This window comes from Gopherus flavomarginatus, chromosome 4 (assembly GCF_025201925.1).
Source record: "Gopherus flavomarginatus isolate rGopFla2 chromosome 4, rGopFla2.mat.asm, whole genome shotgun sequence".
Lineage (NCBI taxonomy): Eukaryota > Metazoa > Chordata > Testudines > Testudinidae > Gopherus > Gopherus flavomarginatus.
In genome coordinates, this window is record NC_066620.1 from 157,855,622 (window position 1) to 157,881,449 (window position 25,828).

The window sequence follows — 25,828 nt, forward strand, 5'->3', positions numbered from 1 at the left end:
GGAAATCACTGATATTATCTTCCTTTCTCCCTAGTGTGTGTGTGTGTGTGCACGCGCGTGTGCATGCCTCTCCAGTTTCCTTTCCTCTCTCCCTTCCTGACCTCTTACTCCTGCAGGCTACTTCAGCTTCTCTCGATCACGACTCATCCCTTGCTGTGTGCTGCTTCTTCTCACACTCTAGGGCCCCAGCCCCACTTGCACTCTAACCCAAATCCTGCTACACACAGGCCCCCAACCCCACTGTCTCCCTCTAGATTTCTAGGGGATATGCCTAGTGTTATGCTGGCTAAAACTCAGCATGAGAACAGAGACATCCTTTGAAACAGACATACACTGACTCATAGACTTTAAGGCCAGAAGGGATCACCATGATCATCTAGTCTGACCTCCAGCACATTGCAAGTCACAGAATCTCACCCGTCTATTCCTATAATAGACCCCTAACCTCTGGCTGAGTTATTGAAATCCTCAAATCATGGTTTAAATACATCAAGTTGCAGTGAATTCACCTTTTACACTAGTTTAAATCTGCAAGTGACCCATTCCTCATGCTGCAGAGGAAGGTGAAAAACCCCCACGGTCTCTGCCAATCTGACCCAGGAGAAGATTTCTTTCTGACCCTAAATATGGCAATCAGTTGGAGCTGAGTATGCAGCTGGTAAAAAGTGCAGTCAGGGTGTATTGGCTGAATGCCAGCCCTAAAATGAATATGCAAATACAGTTGATATATCAGTATCTTAAACTTTACAAGGAGAATTTTTTTCTTCTTAATGTGCCTCATGACTCTAGGTCAATACACAAACAAGAGTTTGGCAGGGCCAAGTACAAAGAGATTCTGGGCCATAACTGGGGATCCTAGGTACTACAGCAATACAAATAATTCATAGGAGGGGTGGAAGCACCACCTGCTATAAAGGTTGCCTGACACTTCCCATTATAAGACCTTGTTTTCAGTTGTTTATAGGGAGGCAGTATGGACTAGTGGGTAGCACATTGGACTGGGACTCAGGAGACAGGGATTTTATTCCCATTTTGGCCTCTGGCTTGCTGCGTAACCTAGGGCAAATCATTGCTCTGTACCTTAGTTTCTTCATCTGTAAAATGGAGATAATGCTGCTTACCTCCTTTGTATAGTGCTTTGAGGTCTACTGATGAAAAGTGCTAAGGAAGACCTATAACTTTGCCAAACAATAACTGCTGGACCTGAAATTTTCCATGTCACATATCTATCTTAGGCTGATCTCTCTCTTTCTCTTTCTCTCTCTATCGTTTATTTTAGCTCAAACTGTTCAGCTCTCTTCAAGAATGAGGCTAGGGAAAACACATTGTTTTGCCCGTGTTACAAAATTCTAGTGACGTCTTCTTTGCAAGGCTTTAGCGTTCTGCACTCTTGGAACAGGGATTTGAAATTTGGCAGGGAAATGCCCTTTACATCAGGGATGTGCCTTTTGCCATCCCTGTGAAAATCTGCCCAAATGGTTTATCTAAGCCTTTGAAAAATCACAGTGTGCACATGTTAAAAACACCTTAGATCTGAGCAGCTAAATTTCCCCAAAGATTCCGTGCACACTTGGCAAGCTACAGCCCAGGGCTGGCAGGACTTTCCCTGTAAGTGCAGCTTTGAGCTGCAGGACATGCTGAATTGAGAGCAGAGAGCGAGCCTGTCTCTCCTATGCTTTCAAAGACACAGCTCCAGGCGTGTGGAGAAGGAAGCTGCCTGATTGAATGAACCAGAACAAGAGAGCTGGACCTGAACTGGCAGTCTCTGTGTGTGATTAGCTTCACCCTTGGGGACAGGGTGGAGAGGCTGAGACTGTGACTTTGAAGAGGGAAACTGGTAGGAAGAGTTTCAGAGGGGGCGGGACTGTGAGCCAGGGAGGGAAATGGGGCTAGCAGGGATGGGACTGGGAGCTAGTAAAAGACAGAGTAAAAGGAGGAGCTGTGGTGGAAACTGGGACTGACTGGGCCAGAATGTTGGGACTGAGATAGGGGTGAGGAGTCAGACTTAAGATAGGGATGAGGAGTCAAATCTGATGAGGAGCTGGGGGTGGAGGTGTTGGGGAGGAAAGAAGTGGGGGTGGGTGGGCAAGGGAAAGGGGGTTGGAAGTTGTGGACACTGAGATGGGGCAAGGAGATTGTGACTATGAGGCAGTGGGGATGAGGAATATGGGTTGGGAGATGGGACAATTGGGGACCAAGGTGAAGGAGAGAAAGATGAAATGAAGAAGTGGGGAACTGAGCATGGCTGGGTAATGGCAGTGGGGGTTGAGGTGTGGATACTGGGACTGGAATGGGGAGTCCAGAGGGCATGTCACAACTGGCAAGACTAGGATTTGCTGACCTAGAATACTGGGACTGGTGTGAAAAGCCTGCGGAATGGAGATTGGGACTGGCCAGGTGAGGAAAATGGAACTGGGATGAGGAGCCAGGGGTGGGGATGAGGCAGGACTGGGACAAGGGCAGGTTACAAAGAAGGGAGAAGAAGGGTCACCCTTGGGGGAAATGAGAAATAGACTCTGTGCCCACTAGCACACACTTCTCTTCAGAGCATGGAACGTAGCCAAAGATTCCTGAGTCTCACCATTCCTCTGCTGTTTGCACAAGCAGTGCATGACTCTTGCGTTTGGGGAGGCTGGGCGGGAGTGCCAGAAGTTCCCTAGAAGTGGGAGGGGCCACCAGCACCTGGACTGTGGCCCCGCCTCTCACTCCACTCAAGACCCCACCCCACTCTGCCTCTTTCTGCCCCAACTCCACCTCTTTCCCCGATGCGCTCTTCACCTGCCTGCTGTTCACAGCTCTTTGCCCCCTTCCCCAAGTCCCCACCTACTGTTCCTTCCTCTCTTCCCCCTCCCCTGAGTGCCCTGCCCTTTTCTCCTTTCCACCTCCTCCTGCCGTAAGTGCAAGTGATGAGGGGAGAGCAGGTGGAATGGAGTGAGGGGCAGGTAGTGGGAGGGCCTCGGGGGAAGAGGTGGAGTGTGGGCAGGAAGAAGTACAGTGCAGGCGGGGCCACAGGGATAGAGGCCAAGCAGGAATGGGACCTCGCGTTGGAGCACAGGTGGGGCCATCATCTGGGTTCCAGTAGACCCCACACTTCTCAGGAGCTGCCGGTGGTGGCACTCCAAAGGTGGCAGGCTGGCACATCTCCAAAGGGAGGTGTGTCTCATCCAGCATTTCTTGTTCCATTGGGGAGGCTTAGCCTCCCCAAGCCTCTTATACCCGCCACTCGTGGCTGTCTCCAAATATCTGTGAAATATACAGCCAAAGTGTTCCATCCGCCTCTAGTGTTGGTCCATAAAGAGGATAACAACCTGCTACTGCTATCAGCTACTTCATTAGTCAGGGCCAGTTCCAGCCCCAAGCAAAAAAAATTTTGGCTGCCCCCCACCCCAGCCCTGGGCTTCCTCCCCGCACTCTCCTGCTGCCCCAGCCCTGGGCTCCCCCCACCAGCTATACCACCTGCTGCCCCAGCGCTGGGCTCCCTCCTGCCCCCGACCCGCCCCCCCACCTACACTCCCCCCACCAGCTATACCCCCCAACCCTGGGCTGTCCCCGCAACCTGCACCCTCCTGCTGTCCCAGCCCTGGGTCACTGGTAACTTGCTCCCTGGGCGAGTCATTCAGCAGGAATTTTGGATGTGCACAGAACACAGATAGGATTGGTTCCCATATGGTTACAGAACTGCAGCAAAGTGGAACAATTTTCAGCTTGTGTGATTGGAGGATATCTGGATGCATATTATAAGACTGTCCTACATAAATGAGGAAAAGTTGAGATGCCTTTATTATTCTTTTGTTCCACTCTTTGTTTCTATGGGGAATTTGCCAATGCAATATTACTGTCTTCCTTTTAAACAAATAAAACTTTTTTTAAAAAAAAAGGCCAATAGCTGTTGAAAATAGCAATTCCAGTCCTAAAAACCACTGGGAAGCATTTCTTGTTTCTTCATTTCTTATCCTACTTTTTCTACAGCAAGTTACAGTGGATCAGTATATTTGATTTAGGAGAAATGAAGTAACAGCTGCCCGAACTGAGCTTGAGCACTCCTGAATTTTGAGGATGTTCAAATCTGGAAGGCAGGTACTAGATTCCCTTTCTGAATATTAGCTAAATCTGGAAAGGAAATGTCAATTTCTGCTTCTGTGGCTCAGAAGTGGAAATCCTCCTATGTGCCTGGTACTGTATCTAAAGCTGCCAAAGTCCCCTAGCAGCAGGGCCGCCCAGAGGAGGAGGCAAGTGAGGCAATTTGCCCCAGGCCCCAGGCCCTGCAGGGACCCCCACGAGAGTTTTTCAGGGCCCTTGGAGTGGGGTCCTTCACTCGCTCAGGGGGCCACGGAAAACTCTCGTAGGGCCCGGGCCCCCGGAGCTTCTTCCACTCCGAGTCTTTGGCAGCAATTCAGCAGCAGGGGGTCCCTCCTCTCCGGAACCCGCCGCCAAAGTGCCCCGAAGACCTGCAGCGGGGGGGTCCCAGAGTGGAGGGTGTTGGGTCTTCGGCGGCAATTCGGTGGTGGGGGCTCCCCACCGCGGGTCTTCGGGGCACTTCAGAGGCGGGTCTTGGAGCGGAAGGACCCCCCGCCGCTGAATTACCACCGAAGCAGGAGCCCCCCACCGCTGAAGACCCCAGGCCCCTGAATCCTCTGGGCGGCCCTGCCTAGCAAAGCCTCCCCTCCCTTACTTTTCATTTTAAATTCTAGTGGGATCCACGTATGTCCCTTGCTAGGTGATAGAGAGGTGCACTGTCCATTTAGTCCACCCAATTCCTTCTTTGTGGGCTGCAAGGTGAGGTCAAACCAGTATCCCTAATGCAGTCTGGGGAAGTCTTCTGAAGGGGATATCTAGGGCAAAGCCGTCTACTCCTTGAGCATACTTGTATCCCATTCGCAGTGCCACCCCTTTCCACTCACAGCATGGCTCAGCTACCTCACTCCCTATCCCTCCCTTTCCTGTTGATAGCTGCCAAGGGATTGCTGGGAAATGTAGTTCTTTCACTGCTTTAGGGCTGGCTCTATAGGCAGGGAGCTAGGCAAGGAACTACAGCTCCCCAGGGTCCTGTGGGTTCTCAGCTCCCATGCTGGATCCCCAGCTGCTCAGTGGCTTCGCTTCTGCAGGGTTGTGAGAGGGGAGGAAGTGAATTAAGAAAAAGAATGGATGGCCAAAATGACGCCTTGTGGAAATGTACCACCCCAAGCACCTGCTTGTTTTGCTGGTGCCTAGAGCTGGCCCTGCCATTAGTTCAAGAGGCAGAGGTCTATCTGGTGGATCTAAAGGTTCCAACTCTGCTGATGATCCCTGTGGATGTCATTATGATGCCACATGATGTAATTTCTGTTGTCAGTTTGCTTTTTAACAAACCTAGAAACTTACACACAAACTACATTAAGTGAATATTTATGAAGGTTGCAAAGTTAAACACTCAAACATTTGGAAATGCCAGAATTAAGGCTAATCTTCATTTGGCTTCCAAGCACCTATGCATTATGATACAGTCTTTAATTACATGATCACATTTTTTTCACGGGTCCCCAGAATCATTCAGTGCATAGGATGGATGGTACTTATTGATTAGCTAGTCAATATTATGTTTTCTCCTCGTTGTTCTATGTGTGGTTCTAGGCCTTATTTTCTGTACACTATTCAAACCTTGCTCCGAAAGCTTTTCTATAGTTTCTGATTACACTACAAATAAGAATGAATTTATTTTTCAACAGCCCTATGAGAAAATTGGGTATTTTTATCCCCTTTTTACAGATAGGGAACTTAGGCACAGAGACATTAAGTTGTGTGCCCAATTTGAGATGCCTACTACCTGATTTTTCAGAGTACTTTGCATTCTACAGCATTTACATGTTTAAATTGCAGCTCCCATTGACTTCAGTTGCAGATGTGAGTGCTGAGCACTTCTCAGGTTGGGAAAACAGAAAATGAGGCACACACAATTAGTGACCACCTGTTAAGAGTTTGGTTTTAAGTGATTTTCCCAGCATCACATAACTCTGTGGAGGCACAGATAGAATCTAATTCTCCATGGAAGCATTTACCTGCCTTAAACCATAAGACTGAACTTTATTTTCTTGCAGTCCCACCTCATTCCCTATATACCTTACAACTTCTGCAAAATACGAAGCCGGGGTCCTACAAGAACCTCTTTCACTGCACAACCATGGTTCATGTCCAGAACAGTGCCTTTCTGTGCACTGAACAGGGCAGAGGTCCTGTAAGAAAAAAGTATGTGATCATGTAATTAAAGGCTGTATCGTAATACATACTCACAAAGGAGCTGAATTATGGTTGCACAGGCAACCTTAACTCTGGAATTTTCTAATTTTTGAGTGCTTGACTTTGCAACCTTAACTGTATTTATGTATAACAACAGAGTGCTTGCAGTGTTTCCATCTGACTATATATTTGATTTAATTTCTTAAAAGTCCAGCTTCTGGAATCCTGTGATTAATGAAAGCTTAAAAGTCTCTTGTTAAAAAAAAAAAAAAAGTTTCTAGTCCTCAGACTTGTGGAGAAATAAAGCCTGAAAAGATGACCGAAACACAGCATAGAGGATCAAAGGGCATTTAAAGGACCCAAAAATCACAATGATTGGACGGGGAGGGAGCAGCGTGATTCATGATTTTTAAACACTGGGGCTTGGCAATACTATGCTCTTCTGTCCTGTTACTATTTCTTGTGATTGTCCTGATGCCATGCATCTGCTTTTAAAAACAAACAAGCAAGTTTATTATTTTTGGAGTTGGGGCGGGGGGACGGCAGCAATAGATTTCCTTTATTTACATAAGTATATAAATCCCTTTATGAATGGACCATAGGGTCAATAAATGATCAACAAGAGTATGACTGTTAACTTTAACACACACACACACCCAAAAAAACAAAACAAACAAACAAACAAAAAACCAAGCTTTTCTCCAGCTAAAGGAACAAAAGTGGCAACTCAGCTTGGTAAACTTCTCTTTTGCACATACTTGTTTAATTTAAAAGAACATAACTCGTAGATGCTCCCTGATTTCAAATGAATATCTTATAACTGCTAAGTTATAAACCTGGTGGTAGAGGGTGGGAAGCTGTTAATAATAAACCGGGGGGTGGCGGGGGGAGAGGGGAGATAGGATTATAGCAGAATGCTGACAAAAGCAAACCTTGAAGATAGTTAAACTGATTTAAATTCAGAAGCGTCAAATCAGCGTGGAGAGCTTATTCATATCCATTTTTGCTAAATATAACTTCCAAGAAAGCAACTGCAAGAAAAGGTAACTTAAAAGTTGTTTGCTATTCATTAGTTGTGTTGTATTTTGGATGGAATTCTTTATATTGATCAATTGTTTACCTAAATCCTGGCTAACTTCAGTTCAGTGTGCTGCATCTTCAGCTAATGTGATTGTGACTTACATTCAGCCATGCTGAATAGAATTGGCTGGAATCCAGTTTTTCTGAAGGGAAAAAAAGTGAGGGGAGGATGGAAGGGATGCGGTTTTCCCCCCATCTAGAATAGATTATGCATTTTGCTAAGCCTTTCTGCAGCCAGCTTATTTTCTTTTCCTAAGAACTGCCTTCCTTCTAGAGTCACTGGGCTCCACCCCTTCTCACTGACCAAAGTAAATCTGCACAATAATGAACCATATAAGGGAGGGATGACATCATCAGTGAGTGGTCCCAAGCTGTTTTGCACAACATTCACCTTTCATTGTTCTGATGACATGACTGGAATGTGATGGCTAATTCCCTGTGGAGCAGGCGGTTGAGCACGGCCTGCTAAAGTTCCTCAGCAAGTGTGGGGGTTTTTTGTTTTTGTTTGTTTTTTTCTTTTGCTTCTTGCAAATATATATATGTATATTCCTAATTGAGAGGTAAGAAAATCAAGATCTGCTTTTATTTAACAAATGTTAGTTGTTCTTATACATGTGCCTTTCACTTGTTAATGGGTTTACTTGGCAAGGAAACAGCTGTAAGTGTTATTGAAAAGAACAGCTTGGGAACTGGGTTTGTACATTAATGAAGCACTGACTAATCTGACATATTCCAAAGGGAGAACTCTACAGTCTTTTAAGTTACAGCTCTCTTAAGACTTTAACTCACTTGGAAGGGAGGAACAACTCTGTTAAGGTACTGGAACACCATGGTCTTAAAATAACTTATGTGGAATGTTTCGGTTTGAAGAATCCAAAGACCATTTAAAGGTACACCTTGTTTTGGTGCTCATATTTTGTGCTTCTGTGTGTGTGTGTGTGTGTGTGTGTGTGTGTGTGTGTGTGTGTGTGTGTGTGTGTGTGTGTGTGTGTGTGTGTGTGTGTGTGTGTGTGTGTGTGTGTGTGTGTGCGCGCGCGCTCATATTTTGTGCTTCTATGTGTGTGTGTGTGTAGACAACATATTGAAGTGTTAAGGAAAAGACAACCTCAGACCAAAGACGCTTTGAGGGAATTTAATCTCTGATCTAAATTTTAAATCTTCTTTATCTCAGTAATGTATTTTGAATGCTTCCTGCCTGCATCCCTTTCTGACATATGCTGCAACTCTGTATCTTTTAATTTATGATTTCTTTTAAAGCCAGAAGAAAAAAATATCTGGGTAAAGTGCTATTATTTGGAGTATTTTCTTGTACCCTGAACAAACAATTTTGTTTGTTTGTTTCATGATCCTTGGTTCTTTTCTGATGTGAATAAGGAGTTTGGAAAACTGGTGAGGCACTGGAGCTAATAAGTGTAATTGCTCTAAAATAGTGAGCTTACTCAGTGCCCAGTTTCAAAGAGGAGAGGACAAGTTAAGAGTGATGAGCCATGTTAACCAAATGTGATTTTAATAACAAATAAATAAAACTGAAACTATCAGCTAGCAAGTTCCAAAAGAAGGAAGAAAAAACAAACCCTATTGTTGTTGTCTAAGGTCAGCAGAGTGTATCCTCCTAAATAAAGGAAATGAGTTTCGCTGTCTACGTTGATAATTGTGAAATTCCACAGGGCTAAAATTATTAATGTACAAGTCTGATTTCATTTAACACAGTCACTTCTCAGAAATTTGCAATGTGTAGTTTTCCTATGATAGACAAGGTGGGTGAGGTAATGTCTCTCTTACCAACAGAAGTTGGTCCAATAAAAGATAAGCTTTCAAGCTACACAAAGCTCTTCAGATTTGGGAAATGTACTCCAAGTGTCACAGCTAAATACAAGATCAAATTTAGTTTAGCATACGTAGTCTATGCTTTAATTTTATGATGCAGGTAACATTTTCCCATAGATTACCAGCATTGGTGATCACATATTTAACGAATTAATACAAATATATTTCATTCATTCTCTTTGCTAATGGATCCCAGGACTGATCACATCAGTTTTACTGTGGAGGTTTTCTCTTCTCTTTGTCAGTTCATATGGACTTGGGGGAGAGATTGAACCCAAAAATTTCAAAAGTGTCCACTAATTTTGGGTGCTTTCATATATTTTGGAGTGTCCACTTGAATAGTAAGCCTGATTTAGTTGTTTGCTGTTTGTTTCCCAGGAAGACATTGAGCACCAGCACCTTTCATTAACTTTCGCTGGAATTGTGGATGCTCAGAATTTATGCAAATCAAGTCCTAGGTGTCTCAAGATGTGCATCCAAAAATGGAGGTCCCAAAACTAGTGGATGTTTTTAAATATCTGGGCATCGCTGCAGACCCCCAAACCCCTCCTCCACCACACACACTCTCAATCCGTATGAGAGTTAGATTTCCCAGTGACCTATGAAATAATAGCTTCTCCAAAATAATTTATGTAATTTAAGCATGAATAAAGTAGGGAAGGAATTGCTTTATTTAAAACATATACATTTTTAATTGAAAAAAAAATCTACTCAGGGTTTTTTTAACAAGGTTTGATGGGCAATTACTTTCTAACTCAGGGGTGAGCACATTTTTGGCCCAAGGGCCACATCGAGGAATACAAATTGTATGACAGACCATGAATGCTCACAAAATTGGGGTTGGGGTACAGAAGGGGGTGCGGGCTCTCAGGTGGGACTGAGGATGAGGAGTTTGGGGTGTAGGATGGTGCTCTGGGCCGGGACCCATGGGTTTGGAGAGTGGGAGGGAAATCAGGGCTGGATCGGGGTGCAGGTTTTGGCTAGGGGTGCGGGCCGTGGGGTGGGACTGGGGATGAGACCTTTGGGGTGCTGGAGGGTGCCCTGAGCTGGGATCAAAGGGTTTGGAAAGCAGGAGGAGGATCAGGGCTGAGGCAGGGGGTTGGGGCATGGGGAGAGGCTCAGAGGTGCAGGCTCCGAGCTGCGCTTATCTCAAGCGGCTCCTGGAAGCAATGGCATATCCCATCTCTGGCTCCTATGTGGAGGCGCAGCCAGATGGTTCTGCATGCTGCCTCATCTGCAGACACCACCCCTGCAGCTCCCACTGGAGTGCCAGATGGGACCACTGGAGTGTGTAGGAGCTGGAGCGGGGCCATGCCACGGATTCCTGGAGCCACGTGGTGCAGCCCCTGACCCGGCACCCCAGCTGGAGCACCAGAGCAGGGACAAGCCACATGATTAGGCTCGCGGGTCACCTTAAAATGGCTCACGGGCTGGATCTGGCACATGGGCCATAGTTTGGCCACACCTGTTCTAACTGGAAACAATGAGTTGCATGGCCTCTCAAATACTCCTGCAGAAACAAACTTCCTGTATGTCAACACTGCAATTAAAGACCTGTGCCAGCTGAGTTGGGCTTGTGAGGCTCAAGCTAAGGGGCTGTTTAACTGCAGTGTAGAGGTTCGGGCTTGGGCTGGAATCCAGGCTCTAGGACCCTAAGAAACTGGAGGCCTCAGAGCTGAGGCTGCAGCCCAGCCTCGAATGTCTGAACCCCCTGGGCCAGCCGCAGATTTGTAACTGCAATGTAGACATACCCTGTGGCTCAATTTGAAAGAGAGGAAAAAGGAACTTGCTTTCCTGATGCTTCCTCAAGATGGTTGTGTGACTGGCAGGAGCAGTGTAAGCTGGTGCCATAGGCCCCCTCAAAGAGGAAGATGGCTTTCATTAGCTGGCTACATCTTCACAATAACTTACTCTATAGATTCAAATTTTTATTTATCTACATGCACCCACCATTCACAAACCACAGGAAACGTAATATACTAACTTCAGAAGTTTTCAGTGCTAGAAATGTAAATAACTAAAGTGTGTCTTTCTATCCTTTAACAGTAATTCTGAAATTTATTATTTCTTCTTCTTTGCATTGTGGGAGCACCTAGGAGCTCCACTAACTCCATTGTGCCAAGTCCTCCTTGTGCTAGGCACAGTACAAACAGAACAGGAAAAGGATGCCTGCTCCAAAGAACTCACACAGTTTCTCCTTCCTCTGACACTGTCCATTATCCCACTGAACTGGGGGTTCTATTCCTGGTGCTGCCATTGACTTGCATGGGTAAATTACTTAACTCTGTGCCCCAGTTAAGCCTATCTGCATAATGGAGTTAACGATGCTTACCCACCATTATAAAGTACTGAGACATAAAAATGAAAAGTGCAATACAATCTATTATAATGATTTTCAAAAGTCATTTGGGGTACATCAATTTTTGGATGCTCAATTTGAAACACCCTAAACGGACCTGATTTTTAGAAACTGCTGAGCCCCCTCCCTTTGAAAATCAGGAGTTTTAAATTATCTCAAATTGGGCACCTAAAATTGCTAGTCTCTTCTGAAAATCCTGGCTTATAAATGTATCTAGGTTCTCATATTGACTCTAAGTGCTAATATCATTATCAGTTTTTATTCACCCATTGTGAAGTATGTTTAGTAAATTTCAAATTTGTGCATGACATTGTAAAATTGTCCCTATGGCCATTGAAGCAAAATCTTCCCATATGTTTTAGATAAGAGTGATGTTTGCATTCTACGCGCACTTTTCAGATTCAGAGAAGGATTGGTTGGAAGTTACAAAGCACAGAAAGATTTTAAAAAATTATGTTTGTTTTGAAATCTTCAATATATTTGAGAGAAAAGAATTTATATGTATTAGGTGAACTACACCAAAAGAAACTTGGTTGTCACTTTTTTAAAGGATAACAGATTGTCTGTTTAAGGAGACCTTCAGTTGTCAGTCTATTATATCTATTGTTGGCTATATTTAGCTGTGTACTAGCAGCAGTGGACTGTTTGGTACAGAAGAAGTACTCATACTGTCTGAACAGCAGTAGTGTTGATGTGTTTCAGTGGAGCAAAGAACCGTGGAACCACCAGCCAACTGAATGAAATACCTCTGGCCTTCTTCCTCATCTCCATCAGCCAAAATTGGCCCTTGGCATTGGTTGAGGTTCCAGTATTTCTCTTAGTGGTGTGCAAACAAAATAAGTCCCATGTAAACTAGATCTCCATAACAACTCTACTCTAAACTCTTCAGGTGACACACTGTTGCACTGTCCTTTTAAAAAAAAATTGTCTCCATCTGTAATATGTAATGAATGTTGAAGTCCAACTCTACTCTGAAAAGTGACTAGGAAACTGGCATTGTGGGTTCCATGTTTGTGTGTCAATGATTGAACTTGACAGATGCAGGAAAAAGACAAAGGACAACAATATGTGTTTAAACAAGGCTGTAACTTTTATTTATTCAATAAACCAATCAGCTTTAAAGGAGAGTTAAACCGCTCAGCAGACCAAGTCCAATGCAGATTCCAACTAAGAAACCCTCACTCAGTCTCCCCAGGTTTGCTACTATATAAGAGATTAGGTCCAGCAACCTATTTCCCCTTTCACCTATTCTTTGTTGTATGAGTATTGGGGGTCCAGATGAAAGAGGACCTCTGTCTGCATTAGATCTTATGGACTGATACGCTTACCCATCAAATCTCAGTCCCCGCTGCCAGAGCTTAATCATGTATCAGTTTGCCAGTTGGGCCTGCACCATATTCCTTCCTGCTCTGAGTCTATAAGGGTGTTTTTTTGGTGAGTCATTGGAGCCTATATAGACCAGTGTGACGCAGCTAGCCTTAACAACAGCATCCAAGCTAATGCTGGAGGCAAAGCCTACTGAGAAATCAGTAGTAAAGGTCAAGATGGACCAGCATAGCTTGGGTTTCTGCTGAAATTCCAGTTAACCATTGAATCTGAACTATTGTATAGTAAGTGCCATAGCAAGACAAAAGTCACTTTTATTCTGGTGCTTAGCAGTAACACTAAAACAAGGTTGTAGATTTCCGCTGTTACTGTTACATCACTTCCAGTTTTGACATGGTTCTACCACTCATCCAGGGCCGGATCCAGGCCCCAGCACACCAATTGCGTGCTTGGGACAGCATGCCAAGGGGAGCGCTCTGCCGGTTGCCGGGAGGGCGGCAGGCAGCTCCAGTGGACCTGCCGCTGGTGTGCCTGCAGAGGGTCCGCTGGTCCCGCAGCTCCGGTGGAGCATCTGCAGGCACGCCTGCGGGAGGTCCACCGGAGCCGTGGGACCAGTGGACCCTCCGCAGCCAAGTCTGCGGGAGATCCACCAGAGCCGCGGGACTAGCGAGCGGCAGAGTGCCCCCCGCAGCGTGCCGCCATGCTTGGGGCAGCGAAATGGCTAGAGCCGGCCCTGCACTCATCCTCCACAAAAACAACTTTCAGTGGTTTCTGTGGACGCTGAAATAGAAGTTTACTATTTGATGTAAGACCACTTCTTAAACTGCAGGCCTTCTGATTTTACTGTGTAGGAACTGAGACAGAGTTGAGTGCTCTGAAGGTCCAACACAACACTTGTAAAGATGCACACCCACACTAATTCATTCATACAGAAGTACTGTAACATTAATTCTTCAAAGTGGCTGTACTGTCTGTGAAAGGTTCAAACCCGACTGCCCCAGAAATAGTAGTGTTCCACTACCTCTCTGAATAGGGATGGCATAACAATGGCAGTGCCAGCTTACCTGCATGGCTCTGCTCCTGGGTCTCATCCCCAGCTTCTCTTCTATCTTCATAAACAGTTCTTTCTGTAAGGAGCTTTATTATTAATAGCTTCCTGTTACGGTTCTAACTCTGCTTAGCAGATTAGTTGGCATACACAGTTGTTGACAGATGACCAGTACTATCAAACCACAAGCACTGAAAAATCAGAGTCAAGCATGCAAAAACCATGAGATTGGCTTAGAAATCATGAGATTTAAAAAAAACAAAACTAAACCAAACCATTTTGGTTCTTTTTATTTGCTTTCTGATTTTTGAACCTTTAGGATACATTGGGGTCACATTTTCAAGCTTTTCTCTGCAACTATGAAGACTACAAACATACTATTTCTTTTTTTTTTTAATGAAGACTCAAGTTCTCACATATTTGTATGACTCCAGGAATTGGATGTTTAAGAATAACACTAAATATTATGAGTCATGATAAAATAGTGAGAGTTGGCAGCACTGTACCATAGCTTCATAAGTAAAGCAAAAGAGTTTTTACATAACCCTTTGTGAAGGTATGTATCCTATGTTTTTAAAAACACTGCAGGAAGCCAATCAGTGGGAGTATGGGGAAAGTTGTAGGCAGATACTCTTGAATATTGCAGAGAGAGATGGAGTAGCCTTGGGAATAATAGGCTTTGCTAATAAAATTCCTTGTTCAGTGTTAAAAGTGACTCTTTCTATGATTCTTCTATCATTGTCAGATGACACTCTTAACTTGACCCACACAACCTGGACACAGCACCTGTTAGGTAGTTTAATCTCCATGTCCATTCAGTCCTTTCCAACAGCTCAGAAAAACAGATCATGGAGAATAATCTATAAGAAATTACACACAAGGTTAGCTGTTGTTTCTGCTGGTTTAATATCAGCAAGCAAATTACGACTTTCTTGAGGTTATTTAAAAATACATTGTGGATTGTACTGCATTAGTCAGCTGTGAGTAATCAGATAAGTCACATGACCTTTCCTGGCATGTGCGAGGATTTCTGATGCAAATACATAATTTCTGCTAATATTTGTCCATGTGACTTTGACACCTCTTCTGTGAATATTTATGCCAGTAAAGGTTGTTTATTCAGATATTAATGGGAAATGAATGCAAGAAGCATGTGTATAGTTGAAGCAAATTCATTTAGGTCAAGATTTTCAAAACTGATGACTGATTTTTGGGAACTCAATTTGCAGTACTCTAAAAGGGGCCTGTTTTTTTTTTCCCCCCAGAGGACAGAAGGATGTTGACTAGAACAAGTGCAATGGTTAGTGTGGTTGTCGCTTTGGTTTTTTATACATTTGGATTTAGGGGGTGGATTTTTTTTTTGGTAGCCATTATTAATCAACACCCCATCTTAGTATAGCTATGCCAACTTAATCCTCAGGGCAACATAGCTATGTCAATAGAAGAATGCTTCCATTGATGTAGCTGCCATCATTCAAGGAGGTAGTGTTCTAACACCAATGGAAAAACCCCTTCCATGGGTGTAGGCTGCATTTACGCTACAAGGTTATGCAAGCATAGCTACAGCAATGTAGCTATGCCAATATAGTCTACATAGTGTAGACATACCATTAAATTCACTTAGATTGGTACTCACCTACCAAAACTAACCTACACCTTCTCCCTGTGCATTGCCTTTAAATTTGGCCTACTGAGTCCAAAGGAGTGAAAACATGTCTAACTAAAGTAACTCATAAAGAGGAGAAAAGAAAATAACAGGATTGTGAAAGAGGGAGTAAATTAAAGCATCATCCATTCTACTTTTTTTCTAGTTCTTTGGCATGTACTGGATACCCATTTAGTTTCCCTTATGCTCATTCAAATATTTGGTGCAAGGTCATAGAGGAGTTTTTAAACTAAGGACTGGGCGAAAGCCAGCAAATGCTGAGAAGTGTACTATTCAGATAGATGCATCGCTTAGGGGAGGATTTATTAACGAGGATACAAGGATTCTCTATATATCCTAGTAAAGAGAAGAGGATAGAAGTTGATTAAGTACAAGTAGAAGCTGAAGATAATTAGTCAAATGAAAGAGCCCCAGTCAATTACATCACACGAACACAGATAACTAAATATTGATACATTTTATCAGCACTTGCATACAAATGCAAGAAGTCCAAATACTAAACTGGGTGAACTTGAATACCTGGAATTAATTGAGAATATTGATATAAGAGGTATCACAGAAACTTGGTGGAATTTTGATTATCAATGGGACATGGTAACACCAAAGTACAACACCAAAGTACAAAACATATAGGCATGACAGAGTAGGTGGCACTGGTGGGAGAGTAAATTAAAGTGGGAGAGTGGCACTATATGTGAAAGAAAGCACAGAGTCAAATATAATAAAAATCTTAAATGAATCAAACAGTACCAGAGAATCTCTATGGATAGAAATTCCATGTTTGAATAATAAAACTATAGCAGTAGGAATATACTACTGACTGCCTGACAAGGATGGTGATGGTGATTGTGAAATCCCTAGGGAGATTAATGAGGTTACGAAAACAGACAGCCCAATAATATTGGGGGGTTTCAACCATACCCATATTGACTGGGAATGTGTCACCTGAGAATGGCATGCAGAGATAAAATTTCTACACGACATAATTACTGCTTCTTGGGCAGCTAGTCCTAGAACCCGCAAGTGGAGAGATAGTTCTTTATTTAGTCCTAAGTGGTGCACAGGATTTGGTCCAAGAGGTGAATATAGCTGAATCACTCAGTAATGTTGACCATAATGTATTAAATTTAACATCCTTTAACAGGGGAAAATGCTAAGAAATCCACCACACTAGCATTATTTTCAAAAATGGGAGCTATACAAAAATGAGGAGGCTAGTTAAATGGAAATTAAAAGGAACAGTCACAAGAGTGAAATGCCTGTAAGCTGCATGAAAACTTTTAAAAAACATCATAACAGAGTCTCAAATTATATGTATCGCCCAAATAATAAAAAAACAGTAAGGAAACCAAAAATAAAAATAAAAAAATGGAAGCATGGCTATAAAACAGAGTAAAAGAGGCAGTTAGAGACAAAAAGGCATCCTTTAAAAATTGGAAGACAAATCCAACTGAGGAAAATATAAAGGAACATAAACTCTCTCAAGTCAAGTGTAAAAGTATTATTAGGCAGGTCAAGAAAGCACTTCAAGAACAACTAACAAAAGACAAAAAAACTAACAGCAATTTTTTTTTTACTACATCAGAAGCAGGACGCCAATCAGACACAAATCAGATATTGGACACAAATCAGATAGGAATGGCAATATACAAAAACCTGTAGGAGAACACTTCAACCTCCTGGCCACACTATAGCAGACCTTAAGGTGGCCATCCTGCAGCAAAAAAACTTTAGGACCAGACTTCAAAGAGAAACTGCTGAGCTTCAGTTCATCTGCAAATTTGACACCATCAGCTCAGGATTAAATAAAGACTGTGAATGGCTTGCCAACTACAAAACCAGTTTCTCCTTCCTTGGTTTTCACACCTCAACTGCTAGAACAGGGCCTCATCCTCCCTGATTGAACTAACCTCGTTATCTCTAGCTTGCTTGCATATATATACCTGCCCCTGGAAATTTCCACTACATGCATCTGACAAAGTGGGTATTCACCCATGAAAGCTCATGCTCCAAAACATCTGTTAGTCATAAGGTGCCACAGGATTCTTTGCTGCTTTTACAGATCCAGACTAACACGGCTACCCCTCTGATACTTGACCACAGGTTAGAAAAGAGATGACTAGCGGGATATGAATGAGGTCTATAAAATCATGAATGATGTAGATAAAGTGAATGAGGAAGTGTTTTTTGCCCTTTTACATAATAGTAGAACTAGGGGTCACCTAATGAAATTAAGAGGCAGCAAATTTAAAACAAAAATAAGAAAGTATTTCTTCACACAAGGCACAATCAACTGTGGAACTCATTGCCAGGGGAGGTTGTGAAGACCAAAAGTATGACAGGGTTCAAAAAAGAATTAGATAAGTTCATGAAGGATAGGCCTATCAATGGCTATTAGCCAGGAAGACCAAGGATGTAACCCCTGCTCTGAGTGTCCCAAAATCACTGACTACCTGAAGTTGGAACTGGACGATGGGATGGATCATTCAATCATTACCTTGTTCAGTTCATTTCCTCTGAAGCATTTGTCACTGACCACTGCTGGAAGATCGGATACTGGCCATTTTTCTGATCCAGTATGGCCATTTTTATGTTCTTATGAATCTAATTTACACTGAGCCATATTCAGAGGGGATATGTACCTTAATTGAATATCAGTAATTCAAACACCTAGGCTGTTTTATTTTAACTTTTTGGGGAAAAGGGGCCTGAGAGTTTTCAAGGATACAGTTCTTTTTGCTTACCTGACCTTATAAGGGCTTAGTTCAGCAGTTCTTGTTTGTTAAGAAACTTGTAGTACGGAGCTTGGCATTGGTAGTGCCATCCTATGTACAATTTCTTAGAATGTATAAAGACAGTGCATGTTGCTTGGGGATCTTCTTTTTTTCACTTTATTTTTTTCACGTCTCTTAGGGGATGCAACAGACAAACTGATTTACTCCCATTCCTAGTACATTTTCTTTTCTCTTCTGCTAGCTACCCTGATTTTCCCCTCTCTTCCCCCTACCCATTTCTCTGTGCTAGGTGCTACAGCATCCTATACCTGATAGTTAAGGCTGCAATTTTGTCATGGAGGTCATGGAAGTCACAGATTCTGTGACTTTCCGTGACCTCTGTGACTTCTGCAGAAGCTGGTGCACCTGGCTCAGGGGCAGCTCAGGCAGCCCCTGTGCCAGGTGCACTGGGCGCTGCTGGGGAAGTCTCGGGTCACCGAGCCCCCATGCCCAGCAGCAGAGTTTCGCTGTGGGAGGGGGCAGTAGGTTGAGGCACAGGACAGAGTGAGGTGGTCTCTGGGTGGTGCTTTCCTGCAGGGGTCCCCAGAAGCAGTGACATACCCCTCGCTCAACTGCTTGGTGGAGGTGTGGGCAGGCAGCTGTGCATGCTGCCTCCACTCAACGCACTGGCTTCACACCTCCCATTGGCTGGGAACTACGGCCAATGGGAGCTGCAGGGGTGGTGCCTGCAGTTGGAGGCAGCCATGCTTTTGCCTAGCAGCTGAGTGAGGGAAATGTCACTGCTTCCAGAGAGCCCTCCAGGTAAGTGCCGCACAGATCCCACCTCAACCCGTCCTGTGCCCCAAACCCCTGCCCCCTCCTACACCCAAACTCTGCTGCTACTGTGGGGGGAGGCATGGAGCCAGGTGGGGAGTCTGCCGGCCCCACCAACTGCACCCCCCCGCACCAGTGGGGGTCCCGGGCCGCACACTGTCCCTTCCTCTCCCCGCCACCCCCCACAAGCAGCTGGCCTGCCCTCTCCTAGCACTTGTGAGGGCCCGGGCAGACCTCCCAAGTTTTATTCACTGGTATTTTTAGTAAAAGTCCTTGACAGGTCACGAGCCATTAATTTCTGTTTAGTGTCCGTGACCTGTCTGTGACTTTTACTAAAAATACCCATGATTAAAACGTAGCCTTAGTGATCGTTCCTGTTCCTACTGTTGCCTTTCCTCCTGAGCCAATGAGTTCCATTTCTAATGTTGTTACTCTCCTCTTCCACCCACGTCCCATCCCACCCTTTCATTCAGTCACATTCTTTTACACTCACCTTCCCTGCCTATTGAATCCTTCAGTGTTCTGGCTTCCCTCCCCTTTCTTATGGCTTTTCATCCCAGTTATTCGTCTTTTTTTGATCCCCATGGAATCAGGAGTAAGACATTAATAGATATTGACAACCAAGTTAATTTAGTTCTTGCTGTTAAATCAAAGTCCAAACAAATTAGCTCTTCACTTGGTTGTGAAGGGTTAAAATGTTTTGGATATAGACTGAAGAAAGCAAATGAATTTGTATTGTTGGATGGATCTTCATATGGGAACTGAGAGTACTTTGATAATGGATTGAACAGTGTGTAGTTTCCCAGGAATTTGTGTAAACATAACTGTATCATCTTCTTTAAAACAATATTGTTACTTTTTTTTACAGCAGTACTCCTAAATTTATGGCAACAAATATCCCTACAACAACAGTACCTCTATCAGTGGAAAAACAGCTTGTTTACAGATCTCTGCTAAATAATGCACTAACACTTTCTACATTGATATCCATGTGTTCTGGATTTAAAGCACAAGCCTAACATGTGTACAACTATACTTTGTTTCTGCTTTGAAATGTTATATGAATAGGTCTGGAAAAGTATCATTGCACATAACAGATTTAAATCATTTTTCTGATAATAATAGATCTAGTTCATATATCAGCCTTTACATTCTGTGAAATGTCAGAAAATTGCTGTATGCTCTAATTGCTGTATGTCAAGTAGAGAGCTTGTGTTCTAGCCAAAGCTTTGATCAGTCTGATCCTCGCAGTCAGTAGAGTGGTACCAGTTGTGTACTGTGCTGTATGTGGAATTAAGGCCAGGAGAATAAACAGTTTTAAGTCTTTACCACAGCAGTCATTAAGCAGCCAAACCTATTTTTATATTAATTTTCCGCTGCTGCAATGTCTAGATGGTGACCAAGTGCTGACATCCTGTTCTTCTGTTCAGCTGTTTCACTTCTGACCAGTGTTGATCCGGTGAAGGCTGGCTGCTTGAAGCTACTCACTCAATTCTGATCTCATTTCACGCATTCTTGCATGTACAACAAGCTAATGAGGCTTCTATCTTATAAAGCTGGCACAGTATAAAAGGGATAGTAAATCTATAGATATGTCCTGTTGGGTAAACTGTACACTTTCTCAGGTGGGATGATGATGGAGAAATACATTTGGAATAGTTCAATTCAAAGCTGAGTGTTAAAATCTTCTTTGTCACCTCTGCAACTGAAGATAACGTATTCTGCAACTGAATGCCACATATATATTGTATTAAAGAGGAAATCTTTACATTTACATTCAGATAAAAGGGGAAATGTGTGGGGAAGATAGTGGGAGGATAAAATCTTACACTTGACAATTGTTTTCAGAATACTAAATGATTTTGTGTGATTTCCAATAAGCTTCCCTAATTTAAATAACTGTGCTTTGGGAGACTTATATGGAACCAAGTGTTGAAAGAGTGCTCTAGGACACTAATGCAAACATGAAAACCTATAGAAAATGTGGCTGAAACTTCAAATGTAAGGGGAAAATTGCACTCGTATAATGTATTTATTCCCCCCCCTTTTTTTTTCAGGTTAAAAAAGCTTCTCGAACAGGAAAAAATCTATCAAGCCCGCAAGGAGAAAGAACACACAAAAAGACTCAATAAACTGAGAGACGAACTGGTCAAACTCAAGTCATTTGCACTCATGCTGGTGGATGAGAGACAAATGCATATTGAACAACTTGGTCAACAGAGTCAGAAAATACAAGATCTTGCTCAGAAACTAAAGGAGGAAGAAGAAAAGCTTAAAGTTATTAGTTCAAAAACAAAAGAAGATGGACAAAAATTGATGAAGTTAGAAGCAGAACTTGAACACAAGACATTATCATTTTCTCAAGAGCATGAGGAGATGACTGCTAAACTAGGTAATCAAGAGTCACATAATAGACAGCTGAGACTAAAGCTGGTTGGTTTGACTCGTAGAATTGAGGAGCTAGAAGAAACTAACAAAAATCTTCACAAGGCTGAGGAAGAACTTCAGGAATTAAGAGATAAAATAGCAAAAGGAGAATGTGGAAACTCTAGCTTGATGGCTGAAGTGGAAAATCTACGCAAGCGTGTACTTGAGATGGAAGGCAAAGATGAGGAGATCACAAAAACTGAATCCCAGTGTAGAGAGCTGAAAAAGAAACTGCAAGAGGAAGAACATCATAGCAAAGAGCTGAAATTTGAAGTGGAAAAGTTGCAGAAGAGAATGTCAGAACTGGAGAAACTGGAAGAGGCTTTTAGTAAAAGTAAGACTGAATGTACCCAGTTGCACATAAATCTGGAGAAAGAAAATAATTTAACCAAAGACTTAATAAGTGAGTTGGACATGGTGAAGACTCGAGTGAAAGATCTTGAATCTTCAGAAAGTAAGTTGGAAAAAGCTGAACTAAGCTTAAAGGAGGACCTTACCAAGCTGAAGTCATTCACTGTCATGCTGGTGGATGAAAGAAAAAATATGATGGAAAAAATAAAGCAGGAAGAAAGAAAAGTTGAAGGTCTGAACAAAAATGTTAAGGTGGAACAAGGTAAAGTTATGGATGTGACTGAGAAATTAATAGATGAAAGTAAGAAACTTTTGAAACTGAAAACTGAAATGGAGGAGAAAGTGTCCAGTTTAACAAAGGAAAGAGATGAGTTAATTGGGAAACTGAAAAGTGAAGAGGAAAAATCCTCTGAACTGAGTTGTAGAGTTGATTTGTTAAAGAAAAGAATTGATGGTATAGAGGAAGTTGAAAGAGAAATAGCAAGAGGTCGAGCCAGAAAAGGACAAGAACTTGCTTATCATGAGGACAACAAAATTAAAGAACTAACCATTGAAATTGAAAGACTGAAAAAACGTCTTAAACAATTGGAAGTGGTTGAAGGAGACTTGATGAAGACAGAGGATGAATATGATCAGCTGGAGCAGAAATTTAGGACTGAGCAGGACAAAGCTAACTTCCTTTCTCAACAACTGGAGGAAATGAAGCTCCAGATTGCCAAAAACAAAGCAATAGAGAAGGGTGAAGTGGTGAGTCAGGAAGCAGAGTTGAGGCACAGGTTTCGGTTAGAAGAAGCTAAAAGCAGAGATTTGAAAGCAGAAGTGCAAGCTCTTAAGGAAAAAATTCATGAGCTGATGAACAAAGAAGACCAGCTTTCCCAGCTCCAGGTTGATTATTCCGTTCTTCAGCAAAGATTTATGGAAGAAGAAGATAAAAACAAAAATATGGGTCAGGAAGTCCTGAACTTAACAAAAGAGTTAGAGCTTTCTAAGCGTTACAGTCGTGTCCTTAGACCCAGCATGAATGGTAGAAGAATGGTAGATGTTCCTGTGACATCCACTGGGGTGCAGACTGATGCAGTAAGCAGTGAAGTGGCAGAAGAAGAAACCCCAGCTGTGTTTATAAGGAAATCCTTCCAAGAGGAAAATCACATCATGAGTAATCTGCGACAGGTAGGACTGAAAAAACCCATAGAGCGCTCATCTGTGCTGAACAGGTATCCCCCAGCAGCAAATGATCTTGCAATGAGGAAATCTTGGATACCATGGATGAGAAAAAGAGAGAATGTGTCCCAAGGAGCTCATGATAAAGGAGCCCGAACACATGGTAACCCAGGACATCCTGGAGAGGTTGTCCTTTCCCCAAAGCAGGGGCAACCTCTTCATATTCGGGTGACTCCAGATCATGAGAATAGTACAGCTACTCTGGAGATAACTAGCCCAACATCTGAGGAATTCTTTTCAAGCACCACTGTCATTCCAACCTTGGGAAATCAGAAGCCACGGATTACCATCATTCCCTCTCCAAATATGTCACAAAAAGGAAAAGGTGGCGAGAGCTCAGTGGGCCCAGAGCGTGCTATGTCACCTGTTACTATAACTACTTTCTCCAGAGAAAAGTCAGCAGATGGAGGGAGAGCTCCTTTCATGGAAAGACCCATATCCCCAATTCAGATTATGACAGTATCTACGTCTGCAGCACCATCAGAAATCTCTGTCTCTCCAGAATTGCAGGATATGACCATGGGAAGGGCTGTTTTCAAAGTAACACCAGAAAAACAAACTGTCCCAACCCCAATCCGGAAGTACAATGCCAATGCCAACATTATAACAACAGAGGACAATAAAATTCACATTCACTTAGGTTCTCAGTTTAAACGCTCCCCTGGTGCTGCTTCTGAGGGAGCTAGTCCTGTGATAACGGTCAGACCAATGAATGTAGCAGCAGAAAAAGAGGTTATGACTGGTACCGTCCTTCGTTCCCCTAGGAACCATTTCTCCTCCAGGCCTGGAGCAAGCAAAGTGACAAGTACCATAACTATAACTCCAGTTACAACATCATCCACACGAGGAACACAATCAATGGTAAGTAGCAGAGGATTCCATGGGATATCTGCCCAGACTTCATGGTGGGGAGATGGGAAGCCATAAAATGGACTTTGTGTGCAGGGGCAGCTCTAGGTATTTTGCCGCCCCAAGCACGGCAGGCAGGCTGCCTTTGGCAGCTTGCCTGCGGGAGGTCCCCGGTCTCACGGATTCAGTGGCACGCCTGCAGGAGGTCCGCCGAAGCCACAGGACCAGTGGACCCTCCTCAGGCATGCAGCCGAAGGCAACCTGACTGCCGCCCTCGCGGCGACCAGCAGAGCACTCCCCGCGGCTTGCCGCCCCAAGCACACACTTGGCATGCTGGTGCCTGGAGCCGCCCCTGTTTTTGTGAGACCCCATTGTGGAAGAACAGTTGCAAAAAACTGTTCATGCTACTGACTTCACTGGAGTTATTCTGGATTTCAACTGGACGTAACTGAGAGCAGAATTTGCCCTGTTGTGTTTTTAAACTGTCCATTTTGGCATTGTCTCACAATAACCACTGGAGGTGAGCCTTACGAGGAAGCACTTACAAAGCTGTAGGAAATGAAAGAATGATGGTGCTGTAAACTTTCCTGTGGTGGTTGGGGGAGGTAGGCAGAGAGGAAGAGGGGGCAATGCAGAGAGAAACCCTGCTTCTATTTTTTTGTAGGTGTCAGTTCTTAACTTAGTCCATTGTGCTTAGCTAGTATATAGCTCTCAACTAAATGATAGGATGTATGTAGCAGTACAGTACCCAGTGAGGTGAATAAAGAGAGATTTAATTCTGAAGTTCCTGGCTCTTGTCTGTTTTATGACAGATTTGCCGTGGTTTTAACTTTTTCCTAATTGTATAAAATAGAGGTGGTGGTGGAGGAACAAAACTCTGCAGAACCACCAGTTCAACAGGGAGGATATTTCTATAGGGTCAAGCATGTAATTTTTGCGAGTCCTGCCTGAGCTGTGAAACCTCCTTGCATGGTGATTCCAAGATGGTGGCTGTAATTTCATGTCTGGGCCATTTAGGACATAGGTTTTTTGTTTTTTTTTAATTGACACCCCCTCTAGTTTGTCTAACTATTTTTATTTTCCAAAAATCTATGTAAGTGCCTCCAGCAGGCTCAATTTGAACAAAATTACAGATACCATCTTGGAAGTTCTGATGTGGTTGGCTAACTCATGCAAGCCACAAAAGTCCGTGATTATCAGTTTTGTAATTTCCTCATCAGTGTGTTCCACACACCTTCTGTGCCATTCTTACAGGCCTGGGACCCAATTCTCTATTGCGTTATCACTGTTCTTGCCCCCTCTGTACCACTTTTCCCTGCACATATTAAAAAGCGTTACAAGAGATAATGCGCAAGTGACATAGCTATTCTCAGATAGTAATAAAATACACTCAGGAGGATTTGTGTTATAAACTGCTTAAGAATATGCTACTTTCAAAAAGTCCAAATCATTGTTTATTTTAAACCAACGAACCATCCTGATTGCGAACACTTTGACTAGTATACTTGTAGTCATGTCTGCATATTCTGCAGTGAGCCACCGTTATGGGCGTAAATAGCCTTGGCAGTTGCATGTGTTTACTCCTCCATTAAAATTTAGTTCTGGGTACCTATAATGTTCCACTAGTGTGTACTTCTGGGAAGAGAACAGCTTAGCTTCACTCTGCAAGTCCTAATGAGGCAGCATTATAGGTGTCCCGTATTAACTTCATAAAAGTATAGAGAGCCAAATTCTGGCTGATGCTGTTTATTTGTGTAAAGCAGAAAAAAAAAAGCAGTCACCTGCAAATGTGCGAGGCAGAAGGGAGCCAACCAGACTCTGAATCCTGCAAAATTATACCAAGAGATTCTCTATAACTGACACTGTTAAGGCAAAAGCAGCGCTAGCCATTTTCCCAGCCACCAAAAAATGTT

General features: G+C 43.3%; 1 protein-coding gene across 3 annotated transcripts in view; it reads left to right on the forward strand.

The window, feature by feature from the left end:
- FILIP1 (filamin A interacting protein 1) overlaps window positions 1–25,828 on the forward strand; it is a 156,068-nt gene that overhangs the window by 114,241 nt on the left and 15,999 nt on the right. For 2 of the 3 annotated variants that reach the window (XM_050950664.1, XM_050950665.1), the window contains exon 5: window positions 21,125–23,927. In XM_050950664.1, coding sequence (XP_050806621.1) covers window positions 21,125–23,927 — 2,803 coding nt within the window. Of the gene's footprint in view, window positions 1–7,727; window positions 7,854–21,124; window positions 23,928–25,828 lie in introns of those variants that run through there. The other variant, XM_050950666.1, reaches the window with a different exon arrangement.